The sequence below is a fragment of the Sinocyclocheilus rhinocerous genome, unplaced genomic scaffold (assembly GCF_001515625.1).
Source record: "Sinocyclocheilus rhinocerous isolate Xijiao unplaced genomic scaffold, SAMN03320098_v1.1 scaffold1740, whole genome shotgun sequence".
Lineage (NCBI taxonomy): Eukaryota > Metazoa > Chordata > Actinopteri > Cypriniformes > Cyprinidae > Sinocyclocheilus > Sinocyclocheilus rhinocerous.
Window position 1 is genome coordinate 1,417,370 of NW_015651446.1, and position 18,189 is coordinate 1,435,558.

An 18,189-nucleotide genomic window follows, 5' to 3' on the forward strand; every position below is an offset into this window, starting at 1 on the left:
GTCACAAGTCAAAAACTCCGGTTTCGCTGTCTACACGATAACACTGCAACCGGAGTTTTTAAACATCTTCACCCTGGCAGGCGTTTTCAAAAATGTTCGGTTTCAGTGACCTGATGCTGCGTTTGTGTGTGGACGACCGGCCTAACCGTGTAGAAAAAGCTGCGTTCGTGTGGACAGGGGCTAAGATAATGCATGTACTTTTATAATAAATACCTTACCTTGCAAATGACGATGCATCACATTTGATTAAATGCATTTTTTAAATGAAATGTAATCAAATGTGAGGCGTCATCATTTTCAAAGTTTTATCATTTTTTTACTTTCAATAATATTATTAATAAATTATTATTAAATAAAAACTATTTCAGTAGTATATAATTTAATACGTCACCTTAAAAATGATGACATATCACACTTGATTATATTTAATTTAAAATAAATATAAACAAATGTGATGCATTATCATTTTCAAGGGAACATGTATTATATAAAAATTATAGTGAAATGTAAATGACTGTCATTTTTACTGTAAATGGAGCTATAATTTACTTAACTATAATGTAACTTGAATATCATTTACATTAAAGGGACATTGCATGTACCTTTACAGTAAATATTGTGGAAATACTTTTTTGTTTGTGAAAAAGCTTTGAAAAGTATGACACATTACATTTGATTATTTATTATCTGGGGCAGGTGTGTTAATTGCTTTAAAAAGTTGAACACGTTATTTTTCTCCATAACTAATTAATCAGATTAATGCATTAAATCGACAGCCCTAATATATATATATAGTTTTGCAGTTAATATTGCTTTTGGACTATTTGTTTCTCCAGAATGGAAGGATCAAGATCATGATGCATTGTGGGATACAGTATTTCTTGTATTACACATTTTTGCGTTAATAGCATTCTGTGCATACAGAAGATCTGCATAGAGTACAAGTGCAGCAAAAACATTATGAGTAGTATGCTGCTATTCCAAACATAGGCTGTTTGATTCTAAGTCTAACCATCAGAGCTCTCTCACATTGTCCTGACGGCTCATTTCTCCCAGTGTGGTGTGCGCTAACCCGTGTGCAGTGCCCTGTGAAGGGCAATTCACCACAGATCTGCTAGTGATGACAATATATAGCCACCAGCCAGTGTTTATCCTCTTCCCCTCCTGTCCGTTTTACACAGTGTGATGCCATGAGCATCCCACTTAATAAGAACAATCAGTTGTTGCATCGGAAATATGCTAAGAAAATCAATAGAATGCATGTATCCAAGGTCAACATTGATTTTTTGGGGGGTTTGAATATTGCTTTGTTCACCACCAAACTGCTATGAGTCAATGCTAAGCACATCTGACCAAATTTTTAATATAGAGACTCCTGAAAGTCTCTAACAAAAATGTGGATTTAACCTTTAAGTTAACAGGAAATATTTAAAGGTCTGACCTTTCATATAGATTTGAGATGTTTAGCAGATGGTAAATTATTACAGGAATACTAAATTATATTGCAGGAACAGTTTTCCTGGAGCACTCAAGGGTACGATAGTGATAGTTCATGCAGGAGATCAGGTGGGTTTTGAACCTGCACCTTTTAAGCTACAAGTTTAGATGTGTAACCATCAGAGTTGTGCAAAATTGAGAATTGAAGAGTTGACTCCCTTTGAAATCATGAATGTGAATTTGAATTGAAATTTGAATTGAAATGAAACTAAGAGAGTCTATCCATTTGTCTGTCTGTTTATTTATCTGTCTGTCTGTCTGTCTGTCTGTCTGTCTGTCCGTCCGTCCATCCGTCCGTCCGTTCATCATGTCCAGGCTTTTAAAATAAGATTTTCTATTTAAAATTAGTTATAAGAATTTCTTTGGATTTCAGACCATTTTGCTACTTTAATCCAAATTCAGAAATTGATTTACATCAAATTCTGAATGTTGCATAACCTTGCTACCGCTATACCACACCAATGTTGTTAGCATTGATAGCACTAAATGGATATTTCATCAGACTGTTTTTAACTTAAATGAAACTAAGAGAGTCTATCTATTTGTCTGTCTGTTTATTTATCTGTCTGTCTGTCTGTCTGTCTGTCCGTCCGTCCATCCGTCCATCCGTCCGTCCGTTCATCATGTCCAGGCTTTTAAAATAAGATTTTCTATTTAAAATTAGTTATAAGAATTTCTTTGGATTTCAGACCATTTTGCTACTTTAATCCAAATTCAGAAATTGATTTACATCAAATTCTGAATGTTGCATAACCTTGCTACCGCTATACCACACCAATGTTGTTAGCATTGATAGCACTAAATGGATATTTCATCAGACTGTTTTTAAGTGGCTTTGGAGAGCATTTACAGACTACATTTACAATTCATAAAACCATTGCAATCCATATAACAGATGTCAGATAAATCTAGCTCATAAATGTATTGAACAAAGCATATTTTATGGAGAACGCTTCAGTGCTAGCATGCCCTACTGACTGTCAAGTTGATGCTCTGGGTCACCCTCTACCCACTGTGTTCTCTTGCACTCATTTTTAATTAAGCATCTTTGCAGACCGATGCTTCATCCAGCACATTGTTTTGACAAGACAGCTTTTTTAACTGTCTGCTTGGTTAAACCAAGGGAAAAAGCTGCACACAGCTCACTGGTGCTCTCTGCACAGGACGTAACACTGTAAAAGTGTCTGAAGCCTTTGACTTCCTATTTCTTCTGAATGAGGTTTTGGGTACTTTTGGAACCACTGCTGTTAATAGGATGCCAGGACTCAGACTTAGAATCAATTTTGGTGAATCATTTTAAAGCTTCAGCATCTCGAAAGCCTTACTGGTGTGAACACTCTGCCTTTGGACTTTAAAGGAGCCATATCATACTCTTTTTATACATTTTTGTGATAAGTCCAGCTTAATTAGGCAGGATTTAGTTTGGCAGAAAACAATATGTCATGCACTTGAAAGCGGATACTCGTGCAATTTAGTAATTCAAAATAAGAACTGGTTCTCAATTCCAAAATGCAATCTACATATTATGACACTCTCTATTTCAAAATAGCAAGAAATAAATCCATACATTTTTTTATGGTATGTCCCCTTTAAACCAGAATCAGCATCTCCAAAGCCATCTCACTATCTGTTTCACACATGCTATTTATTATGAATGAAATGTTATACATTCAGTATTACTATGTTCCTTCTTAGTCTCAGTATGCCCTTCAGGAGAAGTAGGAAAAGACATTTGTGAGTCTCCCGCAGAGATCCAGCAGTGCAGTAGTGGATGGAATAGCAGTTTTCTTCCAGGACAGAACTGAAAGCCGTGTTTGGTTGAGCAGGGCCTCTCTCCAATAAAACCCACCGGGTCCTAAGTGGCTGTAATGCACAAAACAGCACTGAACTACAAACACATCATGTGTTAAACATTCGCTTCTCTATTCATCTTCCTCTCTCTTTCTGTCTAGCTTCCTCCAAACCATGCAGGACTCTTAAAGACTCCAGGGCAGGCGTGAGATGTGCCATTCTGATTGTGTGTTGAAATCAAACAAGTGTAAACAGTTGCTTGCTGAACATTTGCTTGTCTTATCTATGCATAAGTGCGGCCCTTGGCCTCTGGTGAAGTCATTTGTAGAGAGGGAATGGGAACTGAGAGGCGGTGCGTGTGTCGCTGTTGATCTGCAAGCTTCTCACAGACAAGACATATTAGTTCGTATGTGAGAAAAAGCTGGCCTTATGAATTTTTCAGACTGATGTTTTCTATACATCATATGCCAGAGGACGAATCTGATTTGAGGCTGAGGGTTGAGCGTCCTTGCTCTCACGGAGGTTACAGTTTCACATTATAATGCAAGCACTTTCTGTTTCAAGAAATCACAGGTGCAGCTGCCGCACAAAACACAGAGACTCTTGATGTAATTCACTTCCTCGTTGCTTAAGATAGAAACACGGCATTGCAACAAGATGTGAAACTCTTTTTCAAGAGCTTGACAGGCAACGTACGGCCACCAACAGATGGAGGGTGATAATATAACTGGTAGAAACAGACACATTCTTGTGAACGTGCCCGGCGAGAGGGGAAAGGTGCTGAACTGTGGACCGTAACAGGACATCCATTAAGATTATAATCGTTGTTTTCTGGGTTGTTGTAAGAACACATTGCTGCACTGTTGATGAAAATGTCCTGTGTCTGTTGTCACTGGCATTTTGCACATACTGGGAAAGGAAATTACAGATCATAACTTTACAAAACTGAAATTTTTTTTTCTTTTAAAGGAAATGTGCAAGATTCATTTCCAGTAATTTAAGTGTAGGCTACTAACTATTAGTGTGTTGATTTATTAACAGTACGGAATATAAATAGTTAATTTTACAAACGAAATAATAATTGAATTTATTGAATTTTATTAAAATTATTAATTTACTTATTGAAGTTTTTAAATAGTATTTTTTAATTAATAATAATTAGTTTTATTAATAATTGTAAAATATATATATATTTTTAATAATTTAAAAAATTAAAAAAACTAAAAATAAAAGTAATTGATCATTTAAATAATTGTAAAAAATAAATAACATTAATTATTAATTATGAATAAATAACTTACACACACACACACACACACACACACACTTTAGAAAGATCTTTACTGTTACTTTTTACATTAATTCTTTAATGTCTTCAATACTATTTTTTTTTTTAATCAATTTAATGCATCCATGCTGAAGTGTTAAATTATTTCATAAAAAAATTGATTTATTTACTTAAAACTTTTGATGATTGTAGTTTTTTTTCTCAGAAATTAAAACGGTTATTTTAAATCTCAATTTGGGTAAAAATATCTCCTTGATCAAACTGCCAAAAGTTGACATTCAAAATCACTGATATCACTTTCAGTTCATTTATCACATTGGAAATGGAAGAACAGATTGAATGCATTGCATCGTGGGACAAATTAACAGTGCATGATCTGGCAAATGTAGTATTCCTTTCACAAATGGAAAATGTAAGTAAAGCAGTGCTATTCATTTTAGCCAATCATAACGACTAATTTCCTTAGAAATCTGAACAGTACAGTGACAAAAACAACACGCTTGTTCCTAAGTTAGTGATTGTAAGTACTGTAAACATGTAGGATACAGCACTTTTAAATGTTTATTTCCGTAAACATATTGTTTTACATGGAAAGCGATATGTGTTTTATGTGATGGCAGTGTGTGGGAAATGCAGCGGCACAGAAACATCTGATGGTGGACCGCGTGATCTTTTAGCAGTGCGGGTGAAATGGCTTTAAATGACAATTCGAGCACCAAGCAATTAGACTAATGTTCCAAAACCTCCCCGTCTCTCTCTGCTGCATCTGCGACAGGGAGACGGCTAGACCCACGGCTACTTAGAGTCCCGACAGGAAGTCTTTATCCTTGACTCTTAGACAGAGGCCTTGAGAATTTAAGAGCTGATGTCTTCAGGCTGTGGGATGCTAAGATGGTACCAGCTGCTTTAGCTTGAGCATGCTGATTTTAGAATACGTGTCTGAGGAGACTTTGTGTCTCATAAATGAAGACAGGAGTACTGTGTACACACAAAGAGGTGAAATCGCTAACAGTGGTATGTACATCGCTAAAACATGCATTTTATTTACCAACCACTGGCAACCTATTTTAACCAATCGCTAAAATAGTTTTGCAATACGAGTCTTTAAATAGTCAAGTCACCTTTACTTTAATAATGCTTTAGACATTGCTTTAGATTGTATCAAAGCTGCTTCACAGTCAATAATTCACACTTGCAAACTTCAAAAAGCCAAATTCTGCTGTAAAGCAGCTGTGACCAGACAATAGAGGCATTATTGAGCTCCAGTCAGTTCAGTGTTGGTTCAGTTCAGTTCAATAACTGTTTAAAGTTCATTCATGATGAAACCAGTTCAATTCAGCTAGTGTTTTTATTCAGTCAGTTATATGGATGCACAAATAATTTATGGCTGATTATCAATTGGTATAAGATACTCAACTGCACTCACACGTATGCAGCAAAATTCATAATTAATTCTATAAATAAATATAAATTATATGTTTGTGCCTAAATAAAATAGTCTTAGCACAATGCTGTGTTTAGTATTTCCTTTTAGTGTTCATTTATTTTTATCTTAGTTTTAATAATTTTAGTACTTCAGCTTATTTTATTTCAATTACTATCATTAATGTCACTAATTTTCACTTCATTCATTCAGTCAATGAACACTTAAAAAATTAGTTTTAGTTAACGGTAACAACACTAAAAATATAATACATTGTTAAATGTGATCTTTAGCAAATCTTGAAATTAATATCCATTTTAAACATTTTCACTCACTCACTCACTCACACTCACTCACACCAGAATTTTAATGTGTACATCCCTAGCCAACCCTCTACGCATGTCCCCTTTAAACCAGAATCAGTATCTCCACAGCCATCTCGCTATCTGTTTCACACATGCTATTTATTATGAATGAAATGCTATACATTCAGTATCACTATGCTCCTTCTTAGTCTCAGTATGCCCTTTAGGAGAAGTAGGAAAAGACATTTGTGAGTCTCCCGCAGAGATCCAGCAGTGCAGTAGTGGATGGAATAGCAGTTTTCCTCCAAAGCCATGTTGGGTTGAGCAGGGCTTCTCTCCAATAAAACCCACCGGGTCCGAAGCGGCTGTAATGCACAAAACAGCACTGAAAGTATAGACACATCATGTGTTAAAAATTCGCCTCTCTTCGTCTTCCTCTCTGTTTCTGTCTAGCTTCCTCCAAACCCTGCAGGACTCCTAAAGACTCCAGGGCAAGCGTGAGATGCGTTCCGATAAAATGTGTTGAAAACAGTTGCTCGCTAAACATTTGCTTGTCTTATCTGTGCATAAGTGTGGCCCTAGGCCTCTGGTGGAGTCATTTGTAGAGAGGGAATGGGAACTGAGAGGCGGTGCGTGTGTCGCTGTTGATCTGCAAGCTTCTCACAGACAAGACATATTAGTTCGTATGTGAGAAAAAGCTGGCCTTATGAATTTTTCAGACTGATGTTTTCTATACATCATATGCCAGAGGACGAGTCTGATTTGAGGCTGAGGGTTGAGCGTCCTTGCTCTCACGGAGGTTACAGTTTCACATTATAATGCAAGCACTTTCTGTTTCAAGAAATCACAGGTGCAGCTGCCGCACAAAACACAGAGACTCTTGATGTAATTCACTTCCTCGTTGCTTAAGATAGAAACACGGCATTGCAACAAGATGTGAAACTCTTTTTCAAGAGCTTGACAGGCAACGTACGGCCACCAACAGATGGAGGGTGATAATATAACTGGTAGAAACAGACACATTCTTGTGAACGTGCCCGGCGAGAGGGGAAAGGTGCTGAACTGTGGACCGTAACAGGACATCCATTAAGATTATAATCGTTGTTTTCTGGGTTGTTGTAAGAACACATTGCTGCACTGTTGATGAAAATGTCCTGTGTCTGTTGTCACTGGCATTTTGCACATACTGGGAAAGGAAATTACAGATCATAACTTTACAAAACTGAAATTTTTTTTTCTTTTAAAGGAAATGTGCAAGATTCATTTCCAGTAATTTAAGTGTAGGCTACTAACTATTAGTGTGTTGATTTATTAACAGTACGGAATATAAATAGTTAATTTTACAAACGAAATAATAATTGAATTTATTGAATTTTATTAAAATTATTAATTTACTTATTGAAGTTTTTAAATAGTATTTTTTAATTAATAATAATTAGTTTTATTAATAATTGTAAAATATATATATATTTTTAATAATTTAAAAAATTAAAAAAACTAAAAATAAAAGTAATTGATCATTTAAATAATTGTAAAAAATAAATAACATTAATTATTAATTATGAATAAATAACTTACACACACACACACACACACATATACAGTATATTACAATGTTGGACAAGTTAACAGATGTGGTTTATATCTGTGATTTTTATTTTTAATTTTGATTGGTGTAATTGTTATTGGTTATTGGTTTAATCATATTTTAAGCAGTACTGAACAATAACAATATTGCTATCGTAATGCAAAATAATACTGCCTTAATTTCACTACTATTACTGACTTTCATTCAAAAGACCACAAGGAGTCAAATCTTTAGTATGATTCAGTGTATTATGGTTTTTTGATAGCTTGCAGTTACCGTGGAGTTTTGTGGTCGAACAGCATGATCTGCTGATGAGATTCTGGATCTAGAGTTCTGATAAAGTATCAGTTTTTAACAGCTGTGGTCATGAGTCAACACAGGTGTCTGTTTAATATGACAGCTTCTGTTGGAGACTCATCTCATTTCACTCTATAAATGAATGCTTTGGATGTTCGCCAGTCTTTTGCTGTTTGGGAAACTCATTAGTCATGATTCAAAGCAAGTATTGCATGAAATAAGAATGGAAAATTAAATTTAAAAAAGCTTGATGCTGGCTTGTCTGCATTTAGTCTGGATTTCCCATATGTTTTTTAGTTATAGTTCTCATATGCCTTCATGTTTAATTGAATTTGAGAATGTTTAAAAATAATAAGTCATACTATTGTGTAGAATTATATTAATTATATTGCATTATATAATCAGTATTATATTCTAATGAGTGACTTCTATTTTGGAAAGGTGATTTTTAAAGTGAATTTTTGTGAGGAATTTTTCCTTTCTCTCGGAATATAAAGAATGTAGAAGTTTTGCTAATTTCAAACCTGTCTTCTCAAAACTCAAGTGAGGTCCCTTCCTGTTCTTTATGTTATTTAAAGTAATTATTATTTTGATTATGACAATTATGTTTGATTATTGAAATAATTGATGGGGAAAATCAGATAAAGATCCAGTTTTAAATAAAACTTATATTTGTATGTTAATATAGTGTGAATGATATACTGAATGACTTTATCATGACAATCTAACAAAAATATTATTTGAAGATGATACATTTTTATGAATATTTTAATTGTTTTTACATGCTCATATATGATACACATCATACATATCATACATGTTCATACATTGTCATTTACATGCCCATGAAAAAAATATTTAAACAGAAAATAATTGTTCAAAATTATGGCAGTTTTGGTGTAAAAAAAATCTAATAATTTTTTAAAACTTATTTTCTGTTTAAATATTTTTTTTTCATGAGCATGTAAATGACAATGTATGAACTTTTATATGAGCATGTAAAAATTTAAAATATTCATAAAAATGTATCATCTTCAAATAATATTTTTATTAGATTGTTTATCATTCTTTTTAAATAAATCATCAAATGTTGTGAATGCAGATGATACTTCAGTATGAATATTAATAATAAAACTAGTTTAAATATTAAATATGCTTCTTTAATATAAAATATGCCTTTATTTCTGTCTAGTTTCTCTGCTTGAAGAACATCAGGACATTTTTGCATGCCTGCTCAGAGATATTCGGCATGAAGAAGAGCGAGCTGTTTGAGGCTTTCGATTTGTTTGACGTTCGAGATTTCGGAAAGGTAAGAAAAGATTTCACTTTCAGCTCTCTTATTTGAAATGCTTTCTTTTTGAATTCATCCCATAATCCACTGACATACAGTATTCACTTGTTCGGTTTGCAAGCATCATCTAACTGGTGTAATTTGAATTGTTCTTGTGCCACAGTCATCCGTCAGAGTTTATGGTGTGTCAGTCACAGATATGGTTGTGTGTTGAGTTTTCTGACATTAGCCTGTGAGCTGGCTGTGTTATTTGTGGTGTTGTGTCTCAGTTGATTATGTTCAGAGATGCTGAGCTCTTTGTTGGCTATCTGCTGTAATAAAGTCTCAGTGTCTGCGTCTCATCCTGCTGGTAATTTAATTTGATCAGTGGAGGAGGGGCAGCGCAGGAGAAGTGGCCGCCCTCAAATTAGTTACATGCTTATTGGACTGATTGTATGCGGTCGTGTGTTTAGAAAGTGAAACCGTGTCTGTTTTTAACTTGGAATTGTGTATTAGTGAGCATATTGACCCAGGCAGATGTTTTGCCCCAGGCCTGGTGCTGCACTGATCAATACAGTCAAGAGCCCCTAAACCCCAACGGGTGTCCTAATGCAAAATTAGTTCTGAGTGTTGTGTGATGCCATGAAAGATCGTGTAATATTCCTCCCTAGGGAGGCAAACAAATAAACAGCAAGCCATCAGTTTTACTGTAGCAGGTTTTGATGTGGCTCTTGTAAAAGAAAAAGACAGAATTATCCTATATTTAATATTATCTCATATTTTATAACTGTGCACAAAAACATTATTATAATAGTATTATAATATATTTGTATTTAGGGATTTTTGGGAAATTTGTGCATATATGTATTAATTAGAACTAAATTAGCACTATATATAATAACATATATATATATATATATAATAACAGTCAAGTATATATATAGAATATATACATTATTTTTTAGATTATATTGTATTTTATATTAATTTAACAAACTATTACATAATGTATAATTAATTATTTACATAATGTAAACTTTTTACGTATTTACATATTATATTTTTACATATGAAGAGTTCAGATGCAAAAGTGAATGAGCATTTTTATCAGGCTCCTATATTTATGTTCAGTTATTTCACTTTAATTGCATAGAAAAGGACCTATACATTGTCATTAGATGAAAATTACTGAACCTAAATATAGCAGCCTGATAAAAATACTCATTTTAGACGAAAATTTCAGATGGCACTTAGAGGCTTTTGCATCTGAACTCTTCATATACTTGTATATGTTCAATTTAATTAATGCTTGCTGCACCATAAAATGCCACTCCTGCTGTGTCTGGAGACTTCCGGACTCAGTGCAGACTGCTAATGCAGCGACAAAATCGACCATTTGAGTGAACTGTTACACATTTTAGGTGTTACACCTCCCCATTTATCCTAGTATGCTTTAAAAATAGATGTGGTTTCAATGTGAAACTAAATGTGCTTCCTAGAAGCTTTTTGCAAAGCTGAAGTTAGCACTAATGTGTATTTTGGCAAAGAAATGTTGTATGTCTTTTTTGTGCATTGAAAGGGCTCATGTGCCCTTGACCCTTCGCTTATATAAAGTGCAGAGTTTAGTCGGTTTGACACTATAGTTCACTGTCAGACATGTATTAGAGCTCATGTCATGTGATTTGTCCACAGATGCCTGCTGTACATGCACATCTGTTGATTCTCTTATCTCAAACAGTCTCTGTGTATGTATTTATAAGCACAGAAGGGGGAAAGTCTTCATACACACATTTAGACACGGGGATACACTCAGTCCTCTGTAGAACGCGCAGAGAAGACATCACCGATTTTTTCCACATGACTGGCAAAACATGACTGGTTTCATTCATCTGACACTCGCTACGGGTAACTCTGCCAACACTTGTTTTATCACAATGTTCTGGAAGGAATTTTAAAGGGAAGTTTGAAATAAAGTAACAGATATGGTATGTCACAAAATTCATTTCTAATTTTTTTAAAGGTTAAAAAATACATATATTTATTAGTTCATTGAACTGAATGAAAATTTATTTTTTTTCATTAAATGTATTTGTAAATGTATAAATGTAATTAAATTAATTAAAATACACACTGTATGAAATAAAATAAATATATATTTAAAATAGGCTTGTAAAACATTTTTTTGTGTTTAGTGCATTTTAAATATTGTGGATGCAAATGGTACTTCAGTACGAATATTAATATAAAATATATGCATCTTTAATATAAAATTAATTGCTGTACAATTGCTTTTAAAATGTGAAAAATAAAATGATTTATGATTTTCATCTCTGTTTCTTTGTGCTGTTGATGCAGTGGTGTTGGGTTGCCTGTTGTGATGACGAGAGTTCTCACTGACTGATAGATGGTAACGATTGCTCTTCAGTAATAAGCTTTTGAGCTGCATGGCTGTTAGCTTGCTTGACCGATGTGTCTATATGTTTACAGACACAGTGACAGCTTAACTAAATCAATCCATTCATAGACCTCCACCTTTCTTATTCATCCATCTCCATTTATCTGATGCTTCTTATCCTCCAATCAGAGCAGAAACTTAATAACTCTTTGCTGAATGGTTAATTAGGATGTATTATTTCACTTATATGAAATGGATGTGTTGTAAGTTAAGTACTATTTAGCAGGTACCTTTCATGGAAAGTCCCCCTGGAGCATCATTTTATTTTTTTTTACATTATGTGTATGTATTTCATGTTTTTGTATTTTTTTTATTGTCTTTTTTTTAAATTACTATTTAGGTTTACTTTATTTTTTATTTCAGTTTTAGTTTTAGCTTCAGATTAATTTTTTTTATTGATTTCTAGTTAGCAATTTTAGTGCTTCAGCTTTAAACTAATTTTAATTAGTTGCCAATGTGACATTTATAAAGTTTAAGTTTTTCATCAAATATTTATGTTTTAAATATTTCAGCTTTATTTCAGTTAATGTGACTTTAAACAATAATTTTTAGTTTTAGTTAACAATAATAACCCTGCAATGCAAACCATGTTGACTACAACTATTTAGCTGCTACCCCTAATTTAGCTCAGAAATGTTAGAAAGTTAGTATTTGTTTCATGAATTAAATTATTTGCACTCTATTAGATTTTTAGGCACTTACATTTGATGTCATAACTGAGAATTTGCTTACATCATTACACTAACATCATGCCATATCCCATGATGTTATTGATACATCAGTCATGTGATCCCATCATCAGCACTTCTGTTCTATTCTTGGCCACAAGCTGCTGACAAACCAATGGAAATAAGTTCAGATGTGACATATTAGGTATTTGCTTCTGCATTTTAGTGCACAGGCTGACTTGGCATGTTAGACCCATTGAATACAGATGGGTGAAGTTCTCCTAAATTTCAGTTAGTTCAGGAAACTTGAGAAACAGGAAACAGAATTTCCTAAGGAATTGTGTTTAAACAGTCACCAGGTCATCTCATGGCTTCTTATAAATGTTGTTGCTTATAAACTGACACTGTTATTGAGGTGAAGATGGATCATATTTAGCACCATAAATGATCAGATCTGTGAGTTTTTACAAATGTCAAGTGCCCGTGGGCTTTGAAGGAGAGAGAGGAAGATCAGAAGACCAGAAAATCACTCAGAGAGAGTGCAGAAAGAGACAAAGCGCAGAGCATCTGTCCTGCTATTGGATTTCCATGGTTAAATATATCACTGCCACTAAGGAGAAAGATCAATATCAATAGATCAAAATCAATAGCTGCGCTCACATTGCCAGCTTGTCTCTCTCTTATTTGTCTCTGTCTTTACTACTTTTTATTATTATATGGACACTGAATGCACAATTAAGCCTTTATATACAAGCATACAAACGTGTGTGGGATGAAGTGCCCTTCAAGGCTCTTGTTCATGAGTGGATGTGGCGTTTATTGAGCATCGAGTGACAAGGTTTTTTAATTTTGGATTTCAGGGGGAATATTTTATTCAGTACTAATGAGTGTCAAAAAATAGTTCTGTCTAATTGAAATTGACTAATTCAGTTTGTGCTTATCAGAGTATCATGATAGCTTAGCAACATATGCTAACAGCAGACTGTATTGGAAACAAGTGCAGGTGTTAGCAGGTGTTAGACAGCCCATGTAATCTCACCACAGGATGTAAGATGTGTTACGCTGAATGATGGTACCCAGGAATCATTGTTTAGTTGGGTGTTAGAAGCAGTTCAGGCCTGAGGGGTATAATGTCGGGATGTGTCAGAGCTCTTTGAGAGGAACAGCATCTGACATCTGCTGTTAGTCAAGAGTATGCAGTGATGTGAAGTGCTGGGCTCTCCGAATGAGAACACTCCACACACACAGACACTATATGAGGAGGTGTGTGTCAAGTGCTCTGATTCTCCTCAAGAATCTTTAGAAAGATACGCATTGACGATCTCCACACTCTAGCTAAACTATGCCCAGGAGAAGCCAATTCTAGCAGCACAAATTCTATTGTATTGGGAGCCCATAGGGAATATATGAAAGTGCAACCAAATTCAGAAAAATGTGGAAACAAAAATCAAAAGTGTACACACACACACACACACACACACACACACGTGTGTTTGCACTTTTAATATGCAAATATATGTATACATGGAAATCTATGTACATATCTACTGCATACATAAAAAAACAAATTGCAAAAAAAAAACAAATTATTGAATTAATTAATGAATTAATTAAATTATTTAAAGTTTATTACTTAGGGTTAGAGTATTCAAAAAAGAAAAAAGAAGAAAAAAGCTTTTTTTAAAAACAGGAAACTGCTGTCACTGCTTGATAATTCATATCAACTGCCCATGTGTTTCTAAGTGTATTTGTTGTAAGTAGCAAATATTGTGCACATTCCTATAAATGTATATATGCATGTATTTAGTTATATATGTACCAGTGTGCATATTTATGTGTACAGAAGATTTAAATGACATGAGTCCACAAATACATGTGGTGGTTTCTTTCATCAGGCCTCTGGCAGAAGCTGATCTCCTGGTTGTGTGGCTGTCTCTCTGTCTGTCTGTGTCTCTGTCTGCTTGGCTGTCTCACCCCAGTCACAGAGTCACATGCCCCCGAGCAGAGAGCTGTAAACTGCTGGAAAGCATTCACACTTCCTCTTTCCTGACTCGTCGACCTCTTATTTATTACATGGCGTTCCCTGAAGGTTGAGTTGCGAGCTTACTCATGCTTCCTGTGGTGGACTCCTGGGGCCCCATGATGGAGGGGGAGGGGTGTGTGTTTAAACGCCAAACCCTTCCTGAGACCAAGTCCCTTTAACACATCTACTGTACTGTCACTAGGTGAAAATGGCTCTTGAAAAATGAGACTAGATTACTGTCACACTACCTTTAATGTAATGAAAACAGATGTTTCACCTAATATTTCTCTATTCTATATGGAAGCCCGTTTCCGCCACTAAATAAAAAAAGGTAATAGCGACTTTTTATCTCACAATTCTGACTGTTGCAATTCTGAGAAAAAAAGTCAGAACCGCAAGATATAAACAGAGTTTCAAGATTTAAACTCAGAATTCTGACTTTTTTCCTCACAATTCAGAGTTTACGTACGAGTTTATAATTCACAATAATTTTTTTCACCATGGAATAAAAAATATAAAAGATAATTGTGACTTTTTATCTTACAATTCTGGCTTTTTTCTCAGAATTACGAGTTTACGTCCTGCAATTCTGACTTTTTTTCTGAGAACTCAGTTTCAGTTTCTCAGTTTACATCTCTTAATTCTGTTTTTTTTCCTCTGCCATGGAATAAGAAAAAGTAAATTTTTGATCTCACAATTATGACTTTTTTACTCAATTTCTGAGAAAATACATCAGGATTGTGGCAAATTATACTTCAAGAAGAACATCTTAATTAATGTTCCTGAAACTCCTGAAAATCAGAACCACTGCTAAAGCTGCTTGCTTTCCCTCCAATGTGTCTCACTGAGAAGATGAAAGGCAGGTGTGTGTTTTGGAGTGCAGAGTTCCTTGCTGTGGTCAGCGCTATTATAGATGGGGCTTTTTTTGCAGAGCACATCTAACGCTCACATCATAACCGCTGAGGGTCCTATGTAGAGATTTTGCAAACATCAAACACTTTGTACCACCTTAGTGTCCTATTTACACATCATGTTCAAGCTGCATATCTCTTCAAAGTGGGCTGCAAAGACTGATTTTTTTTTCAGTCTGTAGTGGGCGCTTGATACGAAAACACAAAAGCCGAATCGTGCTTGGAGCCGTCATGAGCTGTTTGATCCTTGCAAGCATAGCATTGCCAGGCTTTATACTGAAGCTGTCATTTTTAAAGCCAATTAGAGATATTTTTGTTTGCAGAGATTTTTCTTTTCCAGCGCACCCCGAGCCATCTGTTTGGATCCCATCAGCTCCAGTGAAGCACAAAGCTGTGTGCTTTAGAAAAGATGTTCTACCAAGGCCTTTTAAAGAGTTCTCCAGTAAAACTTTCATGAGGGCCTAAAGCACTCGACTGAAATGCAGCCAGGAACAGATTTTTTAGGAACTATTTTGAGTCCACAGAACATGGATGACAATACACATACACACAATAATTTAGCATAACTTCATCAGTCATTGAATCATTCATTCAAATGGTTTGTTTAAAAATACTGATACATTCAGGAATGAAACAAGTCACTGAATCATTTACTCAACCGAACCAGTTTATTTGTTCAAAAACGCTGATTCATTCAGGGTGAATCATTTACTCAAAACAGACAAATATAGTGTGTAAAATATAAGTTTGTCTATTTTAACTTCTTATTGAACTGTTGTTTAAAAGGAATATCACACTCGCCATCATGTTGTTTTTCAGCGATTCTGCCACATGCATGTGATATTGCTTAATAAAGCCTTGAAAACATTTCATTTAAGGGCTCCAAATATTGATATAAACTCAACGGATTACCTTTGCGGACATTTCCTTCAACCCTAGAACACAAAACAATGCAATGTATAATTCAAAATACACTTAAAACAAATGTGAAAAATAAATACGGATACATATTTTTACTGACTTTTCTTAAGAGTGCATAGCTGCCAGTCAACAATGGACCAGTAATGCAGGGTTCATGCTGTCTAGGGATGCACCGATACCACTTTTTCCAGTACTCGCCCGATACCGATACTTTTATTTTTGGTACTTGCCGATACCGAGTACCGATACCAATATTTTTATTGCATTTGTAAAGTTTTTAAATATTGGGTACAGAAACCAAAAGAGTATGTATAATGTTAGTTGGTTAACTTAATTTATCAAATAGATACAGTCAAACCAAAATATATTCAGACACCTTCAACATTTCTCACATTATCACAGTTTACTCGCTATAGTTTAGAAAATGGTAATAAAATATAACAAGAACTCAGATCGCTCTCTCCCTACCGTTAAGTAACTTGTGCATTGTTTTACTTACTTGTTTTTGACATATCCGACCGAACTACAAACTTTCCAGTGATGTCTGTGAGAAAGGTATATTCACTCGACAAGCTCGCGCATCTGCGCCGCCGCGCGCTCAATCCACTCAGCGTGCTTTGTTTATCAGCTCGCACACATCAGCTATACAGGCGTTAATACTGAATGTTTAACGTTATATTAATTGCATATACTTCGTAGTAGACATCCTTAACTCCATTCTGCTGTCTGTTGTTCTGTTGTCGGTGTTTCTTTGTCTGAATATGGTGCTTATAACATGCTGTGTGATATCAGCGTTTGGTATCGGGGCATTTTAACGAGTACAAGTACGAGTACAGGAGCTCAGTATCGGGCCCGATACCGATACCAGTGCATCCCTAATGCTGTCTGAAGAAATTTAGAACTAATGTGTGTCACGTTCATTGAAAGCACAGTGATGTCATCAACGCAGAAGCGAACACATGACAGGTTATACGCCACTCTTTTGATTCCATCTCGTCATCAGGTGACATTCAGTTGAAATTCCACTTGCTTTGCATATTTTAAATAACGTTCCTATTTTTGTCGAAGCTGAAGAATGCTGGCTCTCAGGGCACAGGAGGACTAATCCTCTCGGATGTGTGGACAGTGTGTGAGTGTGGGAGAAGCTGTGTGCTTCCTTCACGGTTGAGGAATTACAGAGGAGTCATAGTTGGTTGTGAAACACTGAGAAATACTGTTGCTAAGTTATTTTCATATTGTGATAAAGATCTTGAGCTCATGAAGTTCCCTATTATAACCAACATGTGCTGTCTGATAGAACATGCTGTTTAAACCTGAAAAATGCTAATTTTTCATAAAAAGAAGTACAGCAATGAGCTGAGATCATTATGTTGGTCATAATAGCAGCTGTTTCCTCTCAAGTGGGATCCACCTGGCTCAGATCAGTGTTAGTGTTGGGGTTTTCAGTGAAATATTACTCTTGTTGTGAATATGTTTTCACATGAGCACGGGTTCTGTCTGTGCAGTGTTGTTTTCACCTCCTAGAACATTGGCGTAGAGATTAGGATGAACATGCCAAAAATTGTGCTATTGCAAACAGTCATAAAGGCCAGAAAGTAAATTTCATTCTGTTCGTGAAGTTTGTTTTTGTCCTGCTAAGGAATTGATCTGCAGATGTTCAGATGAACTGTTAGGAATTGAATCAGTGTGAAAAAGCCAAAAAAACAACCGTTTTTATTTCTTCTGTGAAACAAAAAGTTGTATAATATGATG

The 18,189-nt window shown here is 35.0% G+C and overlaps 1 protein-coding gene across 1 annotated transcript in view; it reads left to right on the top strand.

Annotated features, from left to right (window-relative positions):
* The window catches only part of LOC107712784 (guanine nucleotide exchange factor VAV3-like), a 70,531-nt gene that overhangs the window by 7,555 nt on the left and 44,787 nt on the right, over positions 1-18,189 (top strand). Inside the window, exon 2 of the mRNA XM_016518121.1 lies at positions 9,382-9,498. Coding sequence (XP_016373607.1) covers positions 9,382-9,498 — 117 coding nt within the window. The remainder of the gene's footprint in view (positions 1-9,381; positions 9,499-18,189) is intronic.